The sequence below is a fragment of the Emiliania huxleyi genome (assembly GCF_000372725.1).
Source record: "Emiliania huxleyi CCMP1516 unplaced genomic scaffold EMIHUscaffold_72, whole genome shotgun sequence".
Lineage (NCBI taxonomy): Eukaryota > Haptophyta > Isochrysidales > Noelaerhabdaceae > Emiliania > Emiliania huxleyi.
This window is the reverse complement of record NW_005196603.1, coordinates 161,768-174,636: the sequence shown is the minus strand read 5'-3', so window position 1 is coordinate 174,636 and position 12,869 is coordinate 161,768. Positions and strand designations below refer to the sequence as shown.

General features: G+C 67.2%; 6 protein-coding genes across 6 annotated transcripts; 3 read left to right on the top strand and 3 right to left on the bottom strand.

Annotated features, from left to right (window-relative positions):
- Positions 1-1,209: 1,209 nt before the first annotated feature.
- On the top strand, positions 1,210-2,077 carry EMIHUDRAFT_358727 (hypothetical protein). The gene has a single exon (XM_005761171.1). It carries the CDS (start codon positions 1,510-1,512, stop codon positions 1,960-1,962), a length of 453 nt encoding a protein of 150 aa, XP_005761228.1. The 5' UTR covers positions 1,210-1,509; the 3' UTR covers positions 1,963-2,077.
- Positions 2,078-2,678: 601 nt separating this feature from the next.
- On the bottom strand, positions 2,679-3,125 carry EMIHUDRAFT_47307 (hypothetical protein; the record flags this gene model as incomplete). The annotated part of the gene is made up of 2 exons (XM_005761170.1): positions 2,679-2,825; positions 2,880-3,125. Coding segments are annotated over 2 exons (393 nt in total), but the record flags the coding sequence as incomplete, so codon positions are not given.
- Positions 3,126-3,613: 488 nt separating this feature from the next.
- Positions 3,614-6,717, bottom strand: EMIHUDRAFT_217054 (hypothetical protein; the record flags this gene model as incomplete). Its single annotated transcript, XM_005761169.1, has 6 exons — positions 3,614-3,877; positions 4,067-4,135; positions 4,304-4,672; positions 4,763-4,840; positions 5,321-5,398; positions 5,905-6,717. 6 exons carry the CDS (start codon positions 6,715-6,717, stop codon positions 3,614-3,616), a joined length of 1,671 nt encoding a protein of 556 aa, XP_005761226.1.
- A 1,282-nt stretch (positions 6,718-7,999) lies between these two features.
- Positions 8,000-8,891, top strand: EMIHUDRAFT_217052 (hypothetical protein; the record flags this gene model as incomplete). The annotated part of the gene is made up of 3 exons (XM_005761168.1): positions 8,000-8,053; positions 8,503-8,557; positions 8,776-8,891. 3 exons carry the CDS (start codon positions 8,000-8,002, stop codon positions 8,889-8,891), a joined length of 225 nt encoding a protein of 74 aa, XP_005761225.1.
- Positions 8,892-9,800: 909 nt separating this feature from the next.
- On the top strand, positions 9,801-11,042 carry EMIHUDRAFT_217051 (hypothetical protein; the record flags this gene model as incomplete). The annotated part of the gene is made up of 1 exon (XM_005761167.1): positions 9,801-11,042. The coding sequence occupies one exon, from the start codon at positions 9,801-9,803 to the stop codon at positions 11,040-11,042; it is 1,242 nt and encodes a 413-aa protein (XP_005761224.1).
- A 466-nt stretch (positions 11,043-11,508) lies between these two features.
- On the bottom strand, positions 11,509-11,862 carry EMIHUDRAFT_105845 (hypothetical protein; the record flags this gene model as incomplete). Its single annotated transcript, XM_005761166.1, has 1 exon — positions 11,509-11,862. One exon carries the CDS (start codon positions 11,860-11,862, stop codon positions 11,509-11,511), a length of 354 nt encoding a protein of 117 aa, XP_005761223.1.
- Positions 11,863-12,869: the final 1,007 nt, after the last annotated feature.

The following is a 12,869-nucleotide window of genomic DNA, read 5'->3' as shown; positions in this document are numbered from 1 at the left end:
GCGCGCGCTTCCCTCGCCTACGAGCTGCTGCTCGCCGCACGCCCTGAAGCACTTGCCGCCGCTTTTGGGCTCGCAATCGCCCGCCAACGCCAGGGGAGCGACACAGGCGTGGCCGAGGCCCTCACGCGGGCGAGCACGGCCGCGCACCGATACAGCGCGTTTGGTGACGCCGCGGCGCGCGAAGCCGCGGCGCTCTGCGCGCCGTCGCTAGTGCGAACGCGCATCGCCGAGGCCGCGAGCGCAGCCGCGCCGTCGGCAAAGTCGCTCGTCAGCCTTTCGCTGAGCCGACTCGGCCTCGCCGCTCTGCCCGACGCGGTGATGGAGCTTCGGCGGCTCCAGCGCTTGGACGTGAGCCACAACGTGCTCGAGCGGCTGCCGGAGTCAGTCGAGCGGCTCGGCTCACTCCGAGAGCTGAATGCGTCCTCCAACGAGCTGAGCGCCCTCCCCGCGGGCTTGGCGGCCCTCCCGCAGCTCTTCGTGCTCGCGTTGCAGAGAAACCGCTTCGCCGGCGTCCCCGAGGTTGCGCTCAAGTGCCGGCGGCTGCGCGAGCTCAAGTGGGGCGCACAGCGGCGCCAGCTTGACGGGGGTTGCTCGGCAGGACAGGCGGGCCAAGCCGTCATCAGCGTGGCTCACGCCGACGCGGGGAGTTTGCCCACCCAGCTGAGCACGCAGCTCGTCACACTCGAGATGGAGGGGAATGGCGCTTCGGCCCTCCCCTCGACCAGCCCGCAGAACGCGTACCTTGGCTCCGTGCTGGCCTCCTTCAATCGGCTGGTGGCGCTGCCGCCTTGGCTGGTCCGCCACGGCGCGACGCTCAAGAAGCTGCACCTCGGCTGCAACGAGATAGTGAGCGTGGCCGATGTGTTGCCGAGCCTGCTGCGCCTCACCGAGCTCTGCCTGGAGGGCAATCGCATCACGGAGCTCCCGGCCGACATCGGGCGGCTCTCGCGGCTGCGCGAGCTGTGGGTGCACGGCAACGCGCTCGATTCGCTGCCCGACGCGCTCGGCCGCTGCGCTTCGCTCACCGTGCTGCAGGCGCATCACAACCGGCTGCGCGAGCTCCCCGAGGCGCTCGCCGCGCTCCGCCAGTTGCAGGGGCTCTACCTGCAGTCCAACCTGCTGAGCGACCTGCCGCGCTTGCGCGCGTCCGTCCTCGCCTCGATGCCGCTGCAGAATCTAGCGCTCGGCGCCAACCGCTTCGACCTCGCGCACGCCTTTGAGCTGCCCGACTGCCGGGTCGGCCTCGGCTGGAACGCGGGCGAGCCTCCGCCGCAGCTGCCGCCGCTCACGGATTGGTTTGCGTGCCGCGATCACTTGTTCGAGCCTGCGTGCGTGGGCGTGCGAGGCGACGTGCTGCTCGTCGCCTTTTCGGCGCAGGGGCCAGGCGTGCAGCAGTGGCAAGCGCCTGCGGCGGCGCTCCGCTCCTCCGGGCTGCAGCTCGACGTCCTCTTTGTGGCGGACCCGTCCAACTCCTTCTATCTGCAGGACCCGTCGGGGGACTGGGACGGCATGGCTTACTTTGAGGCGCTCGTCCGCCGCCACGCCGCGCGGTACGATGGGTGCGTCCTCATAGTGGGAAGCTCGATGGGCGCGACGGCCGCGCTGCAGCACGCACGGCTCGCGTCGCGCACCCTCTCCTTCGCGCCGCGGGTGGACCTCGCGCTCTCCCATGGCGCGTTCGTGCCGCACGCCGCGCGTGCGGCTAGTCTCGCGGCCATCGCCAACGGGCTCGCCGAGCTCCCCGCCAGCGTCGTGGCGGTCCACGTGGGCGCACACAACCACGTCGACGCGCTGCAGGTCGCTGCCGTCCCGTCCTCGCAGGCGGTCCACGTGGTGGAGCACGACACATTTCACCACAACGTGCCGGCGCACTTGGAGTCGCTTGGAGAGCTGGTGCCCCTGCTTAGGGACGAGGCGTTTGGCGTCCTGCGAGCGCACCTCTCCTGGAAGCGAGAGCTCTAGCTGGTACATCTGTGCTCTGAACGGTGAATGGGTCTGAATACTGAAAGCTCGTACGTCTAGGTGAGCAGATACAGCTCCAGAATCGGCTCGAATACGCTAATAGTACATAAATCTCCGCGACGGCGCGTGAACCCTCCCCGCGCGCCCGTAAAAAGGTGGACTTCGTCCTAAGGACCTAGCTCCTACCATAAAAGGAGCTCTAGGTCTAGCGGCTAAAGCCGTAGCGGCTAGCGCTAGGCCCTACGGCTTTAGGACTCTCGCGGCGGGTACAAGCCGAACTCTCTCGTCTCCCCGTTCGCGACCGTGAAAGAAGCTACTCGAGTACAGGAAGGATGCATGCAACACGAGTAATAAAACCACGCGGGGCACGAGGGCGCCCGCCGGACGCGGCCGGAGACGCCTCTGGTGGCCGGGCGGAGCTGGCTGGGCTGGTGGAGCGGGGCTAGTGGAGCAATGCTACTGATGCTACCCCTCCTCTCGCGCCTGAACCAGTACGGTCTGCAGGCTTACATCAAGGCGGCCGGGGCCAGTGCTGAGACCCAGACTGGCGACGTGTCAAGGGAGTTCGAGCCCGAGATCAGCGCCTTAACTCGCTCGTGTAGCCAGGCGTCGCTGCGCTTCGGCGTTGTGGCCGGCGGCGGCGCGGCTGGCTGGTGCGCGTCCTTTCGGTCACCCTCTGCAGCAGCCTCAGCTGATGCATCGGCGGCTGCACGTGCGAGTCTGCGAGATCGCTCTGCGCCGCATGCGTCGGGGTTGACACTGAAAGCAGGTTGTGGGGTGGCCAGCATGGCCTGCAAGCACTTTAGCACGTTGACGACGTTCCACGATGGATTCCAGCCGTCTAGCCGGTCCGGACAAGTCCACTGGGACCTCTGCTTGTCGGTCGCGACAGCCGAGAGCCACGCAGCCGTCGGGACGCGTCCAAATGCGTCAACGTTCGGATGGAATGGCAGAGGCGGCGTAAAACTGACGGCGGGTGGTTTCCACGGGTAATTGTCGGGGAAGCAGAGCCTTGCATAGAAGATGCCGCCATCGTGCGAGGTGCCTTGGGGCCCAAAAACGCACGCACGCCACACGAAGACGTCGCCTGTTCCGTCGCCTGTTCCGTTGCTTGGCGAGGCCGTGCCCAGATCACTGAGCTCACTAGTCATCCTGGCAATACTCCTTACGTCGGCACGCAGACGTCGCTCCGCAAGGCCGCGGTCCGGAGACATCATACCCCCAAGCTCCGCGTTTCGGTTGAGCTACATGTGCAAATACAGTCGGTTGCGGACATTGGGGGGGGGGGGGGGGGACTACTCGCTCGCCAATCTGCTTGTACGGGTCACCCAACAGCGGCCTCCCGCCCGGGGCCCTGTATAGTAGTAGGTCGCGCCATCTCCTGCGGCTCCATCGCCCCATAAAAGAAACTCTCCTGTCTCTCACTTTTTTTATGATATTCGATATTGCTCAAATATTTGAGGTGGTCCCGAGGGTTCGCATTCCGCTCGCGTGCAAGGTTCCCCACACCACACAGGCCACAGCACCTTCAGACACACCTCGTGCGGCTTCGTCCGTCACGCGTCAGCCAACGCACCATTTCAACTCAATACCGTCCAGCGCGCAGCGGCGCTCGGCCTCTGGCCATCAACCGCTGCCCATCGAGGTCGCCCTACGAGTACGCCACAGTCTCCGCGCCCCCCACCGGCAGGTCGACCCGTTGAACCATTGAGCTGAACCAGTGCCAGTCGGCGCGCAGCTCGGTGGGAAGAGCCTCGGAGAGGGCCTCGAGCTCGGGAGTGTCGGCAATGTCGGGGTAGTGGCCGGTCACGGCGAGAGGCAGCGGCGCCGAGCCGTTGACCACCAGCGTGAGGTCCCACAAGCACGGCTCCGCGCCGCCGCCGCTGCCGCAGGTGAGGAAGGCAAAGTGGAGGCGCTCGTCGGGGGCGAAGGGTGAGCGGCGCGGCACGGGCGGCCGCGGCGCCTCCGCCGCCGCGAACGACCACGCGAGCAGCCTCGTCTCGGGCGCGGCGACGCCCATGTGGCTCGGGCCGCTCACGCGGAGCGAGAGGGTGCGTGATCCCGGCTCCGGGCCCGGCGCGGCGCCCGTGCGCTCGATGCGCACGCGCTTGCGCTGCGGGATGGGGGGCGGTTTGACGCTCCGGCCGGCCACAGTGGTGGCAAAGACGGCGCCCTGGCCGTCGGGCGTGCCGAGCACGCCGCCGAGCGGGAAATAGAAGGGGAGCGAGAGGTAGCAGCCCGTCGGCCGCACGGGCGGGTCGAAGAGGAGTCGGCCGGCGGCCGGCGGCGGCGCGGGCGTATGCGGGTCGAGGTCGCACGCGTACGGCGTGCGCGCCGCGACGGCGGGCAACAACGCGGCGGCGGCGGGCGTCTCGCGCAGCTCGCGCAGGCCGGAGAAGTCGAAGGCGGAGACCCAGAGGCCAGACGAGTGCGGCGCGCCCTCCAGCTCGCGGTAGATGTGCTGCACCACGAGCCGCTTTGGCGTCGCGTCGGTGAAAGGGCTCGCGCGAGAGCCGAGGGCGAAGCACACACAGCACACCGCCACGAGGCCGAGTCCGCCGGCGGAGCGAGCCGCGACCCGGCGCGGCAACGGCGCGACCAGCACCGACGATGTGCAAACGGCGGTGACGGCGTAGACGACGGCGACGAGCGGGTCGGTCGGCAAGACCGCGCCGGAGCGGGCAGTGATGGGGAGGAGCACGGCGATGAGCTGTCGGCAGAGCTCCGCCGCGTGCACGGTCGGCAGCAGTGCGCCGCACAGCTGCAGCGCCGCGGCGGCGGCGGGCGAAGACACAGCCACCACGGCGGCGCCGAGGAGGGCGGCGCCGTTGACGCCGAGGTAGTACGCCGGGAGGTAGGCCGAACCGAGCCCACACGCCTGCATCGGGAGCAGCGCGAGCAGCCACGGGACGAGCGCCGCGGCGGCGGCGCGGCGCGACCCCTCGCCAGGAGTGGCGCCGGCGGCCACGGCGGCGGAGGAGGGCGCGGAAACGAGCAGCCGGGCGCCCTTGGCCTCCGTGGCCGCCTTGCCTGCCTTGCTGGCCGCCTTGCCTGCCTTGCTGGCCGCCCTGCCTGCCTTTCCTGACTCGGCGGGCTCCGGCGCGCCCGCCCGCCGGCTGAGGCGGAGCCGCACCGCGAGTGAGACGGCGAGCGCGCTCCCGCCGTAGGCGCCGGCGGCGAGCGCGGGGCGGCCGTACGTGGCGAGCGGGTGGACGGCTGCGACGAGGCCGCCGACGAGGGCCGCGGCGAGCAGCGCGCCGACCATCGCGGCGAGCTCGGCGGCCGCGCGGCTCGGCCCTGCGCCGGTCACGGCGATGGCTCCGAGGGCGGTGGCGGCTGCGAGCAGGTGTAGCCACACGCCGGTCGAGGCGGAGTAGGTGACCCACGCGAGCCCGTAGAGGTCGAAGTAGACGACGTCCGACGGCCCGTCGACCGTCTGCTCGTTCTCGTGCGGCGCCCTCGCACCGCGCTCGCCGCCCGCCGCGCCGCCGTTGCCGCCGTCCGCCGCGGCAGCGTCCAGCTCGCGCCGCAGCCCCGCCATCGCGGCGCGGGTCTTTGCGAGCAGCCCCTCGCCTGCGCCGGGCGGGTGGCGGGCGGGTGGCGGGTGGGTGCTGCGCCGCGCGATGCTGTTGGCACACGCCGCGCACCGTGGGAGCGCATCTGCGGGTAGCCCCCGGTGTCGACTGGCTGGTCGAGCGGCGTGTGGTAGTGGTAGCCGGCCTCGATGGTGGCAAAATCGACGCCTGCGGGGAGAGGGCGGCGAGGGGCGGCGAGGCGGCGTCGGGGCGGAGGCGGAGGGGGCGGGGGTGGGGGTCGGGCCGAGGCGAGGAAGGGTTGGCGGGGTCCGGCCGAGGCGTGGAAGGGGCGGGGTCGGGCCGAGGTGTGGGAAAGAGGAGCGCCGGTGACGCGGACGGCGCCACCGCGGTGCGGTGCGTGCGCGACGAGCGTCTTGAAGTCGTCGCCGGCCGGAAACCCGGGGATCTGGAAGAGGTCGTGCGCGAAGACGGAGCCGCGTTGCGTGCCGGCGTCGCCGAGCGCAGAAGCGAGCCAGCCGGCACGCGGCCCCATCTGGAAGGCGACGAGGTCGCCTCCGGCGCCGATCGCCTCGAGGTTGAGCACCGCGCGGTAGTCGGCCGCCCAGCGGTGCCGCGTCGCAAACGCGTGCGCCGCGACCCAGTTCGACTCCTCGGCTCCCGAGAAGAAGGCGAGCACGCTCACGCCTCGCGCCGGTCCGGCGGCGAGGGCGCGGAGCACACCGACCGTGGTGGCGACGTGCACCGCGTCGTCTGACGCGCCGGGCGAGCTCGACCAGGTGTCGAAGTGGCTCGAGAGGAGCACCGCCTCACGCGCCGCGCCAGGCCAGGTGAGCCGCGCCGCGACCGAGACCACGCCCTGGTAAGAGTTTGTGAACCCGTCGAGAAAGTCCGTCTCAAAGGAGCCATGCCCAGAGTCGACCGCCTCAAACTCGAGCGTGGCGCCGGCAGCCCTGGCCAACTCGCTCACGGCGCCGAGCTCGCGAAGGAGCAACGCCACGGCGGCCGACGCCGCCTGCGAGCCCGCGATGCGTGGCCCACCGACGCAGAGCGCGAGGAGCAGCCGCTGCGCCTCGGCGGTGTCGAAGCCCGGCGCAGCCGCAGCGGACGGCGCCGCGTGGACCAGCGGGGCGAGCACGAGGTTGTGCGCGAGACAGGCGAGGATAGCGCCGGCGAGCAGCAGCGCCTTCCGGGGTGCAGACACACGAGTAGCACGCGCCATTTGCAAAGTGGACGCCACAAATTGTGGCGCACGCCGTCCAGCCTGTGTCTCGAGGTCTCGAGGTTGATGTGCCCGTTTTTTGTTTGCCGTGGCTCAGCGAGTGCTAACACTCTCTCACCAGCCACCGGCACCGCTGCACGCACGCTCGCTCGCTAGACTAGACTGCCACAATCAGACACTTCCTCACCGAGTACACCCATTCAGCGCCACTCAAGGTACAAAGATTCGCAGGGAATGGGCCAGCAAGTAAACACTACAGTCGTAGTTCGAGGCCGGCCGAGGGATAGTTCCGCCTCCAGCGAACGTCCTCCTATTCGTGGGCCCCGACTCGCCGACAACATGGGCAAGAGAACCACAGGATACAACGCTTTGGAAGAGAGAGAGCGCGCCGCCAAATGCGGTATGTTTTTTTCGTTCCTCTCTCTTGGTCTCCTGGACTTGGGCTACCTCGAGTGGATGGTCAACATCTTTGCAGGAGCAGCGGACGTTGAACCAGGCTCGGGCGAGGCTCAGGCTGGCCAGTCCTGGGTGCTCAAGTGGATGGCATTCTACACTGCGATCGTCGTCCTGGTGATACATCACGTCGAGCACACCAAATGCCGCAACCACTCGTTCCATCCTCAGATGTGCGCGGCCCTGCCCTGCTCGGTCGATCCATGCGCAAGCGGCGGGGGAAGCGGGTCGTACTACAACAAGGGCGGCGGCGTTGCAGAAGTTTATGGTGTTCCGATTTTTCATGCGGCCGGAAACGCCTGCCTCATCATCGCTAAGAGCTATGACCTTGGCGGGGAATGCCCCACGCCCCCAGAGTCAGAGTTCTGGTCACATTGGGGCGCACTTCTTCTTGCGGCATCGGGCGTCATCGCAGACTTCATGTGAAGCCACGGATGCTGGCCCCCAATGCCGTCCAGTCTTACACCAGCTACACTGCTCTAGCCTCACACGAGACGTTACCCCCTGTCGCCTGTTTGTGTTTGTTTGTGTGCTGTTGTTTGTGCCCTTGGCACCTTGGCGCTTGGGGGTGCTGGGGGGGGCGACAGGGGGGACGTGGCCCTGAGTGATGTGCATCGAACCGCACTTTCCCTCCATTCACACTCTCCCAGTCCTCCCTGGTCTAGTGCCCGTCTTCTCCGCCCGTCGTGCGGAGTTGGTCGCACCCTCGTGTATCTTCGTCCTTTAGACGTTTCACCTAGAGCAAGCAGGGCGGCTCGCCCCCAAGCCCACTCGCCAGCCGGGTGGGGCTTGCACGTGGTAGCGGCGGGATGCGCCCATGCTCGCGTCGATGCTCGCGAGCGACGGTGAGCCGAAGGAGCTCGGAGAGATCGGCAGGGCAGAGGTGTGCAGCGACGCCGTCGGGGCGGTCGTACGGGTTTGCGTCCCCTTCTCGTCCGCAGCGACGAGAATCTCGCGGACTACCGCTTCACGAAGCCGCTCAAGCCCCAGCGCTTCTTCGAGCTGCGAGACAAGATCATGAATGTCAAGGAGCCTCCTTCCCCATCAGACGGGAAGCAAGTCTCCTTCGCCGAGCCATGAGCGCTCGCCACGCCCCCGCGTCGCGCGCCTCCCGAGAGCCACGGACTCTCCTCATGCATGTTCCATGCTCCATCGAGAGGGACACCTTCCTCCCTTTTCCATGTTAGTGACCGTCGACTACGTCGAGGGGGGGGACGTCTGAACCACACGTGTCCCTCCATTCACACTCTCCCAGTCCTCCCTGGTCTAGTGCCCGTCTTCTCCGCCCGTCGTGCGGAGTTGGTCGCACCCTCGTGTATCTTCGTCCTTTAGACGTTTCACCTAGAGCAAGCAGGGCGGCTCGCCCCCAAGCCCACTCGCCAGCCGGGTGGGGCTTGCACGACGTGTACGCCTGACTGTTATTCACCTTCCTCTACATACATACATACACTTAAGCGAGGACCGGCGGACCAGGCACGGCTCCCCGGAGCAGACCTCCGCCCCCCAGATACACACCCGCGGTTGGGTCAAACCGTCCTCCCTCCCGCGGGTGGATCAACCAAAAGCACAGGCTGCACGCGCGCTAGACTGGGCCGCACGCACCAGGGCCACCACCATGCCTTGCGGCCACAGCATTCGGTACTGAAGGCACGACTCCGTCGCGTGGTAACTCCGGGCTGGGCTCAAAGTTCAGTTCGACGGCGGACACTGGCATGCTGTAGCGCCGCAGTCGCAACACGGCGATCTGTCCGGGCACGCCTGGGGTGGGTTGGTGGTTGGATTACAACATGGTGCAGAAGCACATGCGGCAGGTTTGTTGCCGGGAAGTCCCGGGCATGTTGGACGGGGTGGCGGCGGCGACGGCGACGGCGACAACGGCGGAAACGGTGGCGACGATGGTGGCGTCGACGGTGGCGGCGGCGACGGCGGAGGGTGACGTGGGGCTTTGCCTGGAGGGTACGGGGGCGGCGCCAAGGGCGCCGGGGGGCGATGTGGCGTAGCGCCAGGTGGGAAGGGTTGACTGCCCGATGCCGCACAGGCGGGGTCTGTGACTGTGTGACAACCAGCCCGCCGGGGTCAGGCGGCGTGGGGGGGGGGGCGACGCTCAGAGAGTTATACGTGGGCATCGTCTGGCGATGCAGACACTCCCCGCTCCTCGCCGTCTTCCTCCGCCCACCGGTCCACGTCCTCGTCCTCGTGCGCCCCGCCTTTCGATGCTCCGATCCAACAGCGTCTCGGTCGAGGTGGAAGCGGACGCCGCGAGCGCGCCGCCCGACTCGAGCACCAGCTGGGCCGCGATGGTGATGGTCGGTGCGATGGCCGCCCCGAGGCCGTGCAGGTGCACCTCGCGTACCGCTCGAGCAGCTTGCGGGAGCGACGGAGCAGGGAGGGCGCGCCTGCTCTGCGCGAGACGAGCAGGTGATTGGAGCCGCGGAGCGTGGGAGTGCGAGTGCCCCCGGGGCCTTGCGGCGGCACGCCCAGCATCGATCGAACAAAGAAATCGCGGCGGCACCGGGCAAAAAAAGAAAAAATCGCCGCCTCTTACGCCATCAAGGCACCTTCCGGGGGGCGGCGCGGACGCACCGGTCGCCCACGTGGATTTCTCCCGCGAACGCACGCGCACATCGAGGATGGGCTGGGACTCGTCGACCACGGTGCACGTCGGCACTCCTGCCGACGTGGCTACGCTCTTTGAGCTCTCCACCAACAACGAACCCGACGATACGGGCACAGGGCTGCCGGACGACATGGACAACACGGCAGTGCTGCGGCCGCATGCACGGGCCTGCAATCACTTCAGTGCGAGTGGCACCTGCCCGTACGGTCGCGGCTGCCACTTCGCGCACCACGCATACGTGCTGCAGGAGCGTGCGCGTGAGGCAGCGCTTGCCGCAGCAGAGGCAACAGTGAAGCCGGTCGCGCTGTGCCAGTCAATGCGATTTGACCACAGCGACCTCCTATGGGACGTGGCGAGCAAGCGTCTCGTGCCGCACTGCCCGTCCGAGTTGCACGACGAATGCGAGGGCACTGACTATGTGCACGTCACCGATCCAGCCGCTTTCGCCGTCGCCTTCCACGAAAAGGCCGCGGCGCCGCTCGACATGTTTCCTGTCGACATTGTCGACCGCATCAAATGGTGCCTCGACGAAGCTAGTTGCCACCCTGGCAGCATGTGCACAGCGCACATGGGCCTCAGCAGCCCAGCTCTGAATGTGGATGCGCTCCAGAACTTACTGCGCAGCGGCAGCGTCGAGCAGCTGGAGCAGGACCTTCACCGGACGACGGAAGGTCTGAGCGCAGAGCTGGAGGCGCTCGCAAATCCGACGTGCACGTGCGGCGCGGCCGCTGAAGTCGAGGAGGACGACGAGGACTACTACTCGGACGGAGAGCCGCTGCACGAGCGCTGCTGCCCGTGCTGGGATCCCAACAGCGAGCGAGCCGACTATGACGACTTTGATGGCTACGGATGCTACGGCTCGCGCCACGTGCGGCAGCGCACGTCGTACAACGAGTACAGCGACTACGAGGCCCGCACCGATCGCATGGCGGCGTTACGTTACGCGCTCGGGCGGCTCGAGGAGGCCGCGAAGCTCAACAGCTCCGAGCTCGTCAACAAGGTGGGCGAGCCATCGAGCATGACGCTTGATGAGCTGCGGGCGTTAGCGGAGGAGGAGCTCGCGGCGCGCGCTCGAGGGCTCGGCTCGGCACTTCCGCCGCTCGACGTGAGCGCGTGCACGACGCGCTCGCAGTTTGTGGCGGCGTTCGAGAAGGCACACGTCTTCGAGCTCACCGAGTACGAGAAGATGCGCTTCGCCTTCTCTGTGGCGGCAGAGCGCGGCGAGCACATCTTCATCAGGCACGACGTGATCTGAAGAGAGAGACGCGCGTGGTGACGGGAGCGAACGTACCGGCTTGTGGAGAGAGTGACGCGAGCCAGCAGCGACCTCGACGCGCGGCAAAAAAAGAAATGCCGGCGATATCACTCAATTTCGGGCTAAGACTCCCGAAAAAGAATCGTGGGTGCAGCACCCTCTCTTGAAAGCGGCGCGCGTGTCATCGGGGACGTCGCACAGGTGCTTTAAAAGATTGACTTCACGTATCATGTTCGTCCTGTTCCAACGCGATACAAGTTACAACGTGCGACGTGCACGTCTTGCACGTGGCGCGTGCGCTCCCCGACATGCGACCCAAGGAGTTGCCTCGAAGTTGCCAAGGTGGTTGTACGAGCAGCTCTCACGTGCGACAGTCTGTCCTTAACTCTCACTCAGTCTCGCCACGTGGCGGACAGATCGTGATCGACGGGATACTATCCCGAGAGCCACCCGAGCAGCGCTCACGTCACGAGCGCTGCTGCTCGGCTGCATCCGCGGCCATCCTGGCAGCGGTCGCCTTGGCCTTCGAAGCAGCCGCAACAGCAGCGCTCGCCTCTGCAGCGGCCGTCGCGTCCGCGAGCGCCGCGTTGGCCTTCTCCAGCGCTGCCCTGGCGTCCGCCTGCGCCTGCGCCGCCGCCGCCCGAGCCGCCTCTGCCGCCGCCGCCTCCTCCTCGTCCGCCTCTGCCTCCTCCTCCGCCTCCTCCGCCTCAGCGTCCAAGCGCACCGCCTCGGCCACCTCTGCCGACGCCGCTGCCTGGCTCTCCGCCGTGATGCCGAACCGGATCCTCTCCTCGTGACACTTCTCGAGAAGCCTCATCATCCTCTCCTCTCGGCCTTCTTTGCGGCCTCGGCTGCGTCTGCCTCCGACGGCGCCTCGGCACCCTTCTCCGCCTCCTGCGACGGCCCAGCCGCGCCCGCCCCTCCGCCCTTCTTCTTCTTCTTGCCCTTCTTGCCCTTGGCGCGCTTCTCCGCCTCAACCTCCGTCAGCAGCTCCTCGGCGTGCCGCGCCGCCTCCTTCTCCTCCGCCGCCCTCTGCGCCTCCCTCTCCGCCGCCCCCGCAGCCCACGCCGCCTCCTTCGCCGCCTTCTCGGCCGCCGCCTTGGCCGCCGCGTGCTCCTCGAGGGCGCGCACGCACTCGGTGTGGCCCTGTTGCTTGGCGTACTGCAGCGCGGTCTCGCCCTCCGTAGTGCACAGCGTCATACCTGCGCCGGCCCGCAGCAGCTGACGCACCACGGCGGGGTGGCCGAAGGCGGCGGCCTGAATCAGCGCGGTGTCGCCGACTCCGCTATGCAGGTCGATCTCCGCCGCGTGCAGGATCAGCGTGTCGACAATCCGCTCGTGACCTTTGTAGGCGGCGTTCATCAGCGATTTCTTTTCGTTGTTATTTTTTGGTTTTGTTTCGTCGCTGGCTGGTGGTGGCTGGGCTTAGTTGTTTGCCACACACACGCACCCCTTTGGGGTCACAGCCCCCCCCCCCCCCCCCCGGGGGAATTCTTTTCCTTGGTCTTTTCCGTCTTGATTTTAAAACTCCCCTTCTCTGGCTCTAAAGGGGTCGCACAAATCAGTGCAACCTCGGGCTGCGGGGGCCAATCCCACGGGTGGAAAAAGAAATTTTCTGTGCCCTCTGGCCACCTGTGTATGTGTTCAGGCGTCTCGGTAATGAAATCCCCGACAGCCTTGTAGAAAACGTTGTTTCTTTTTTCCCCTAAACGCCGTTGTTTCTTTTTTGTGAAAAAGGCGAGGTCCAATTTAAAAACTCTCAAGCCAAATAAAAATCCCAAAAAAGAGTGGGAAGGCGGGAGAATCCAAAAAAGCCGTCCAAAAAGC

What these genes read in the sequence shown, in the direction of transcription:
- EMIHUDRAFT_358727 (XM_005761171.1), top strand. Translation starts at nt 1,510, where the DNA reads ATGGCTTACTTTGAGGCGCTCGTCCGCCGCCACGCCGCGCGGTACGAT.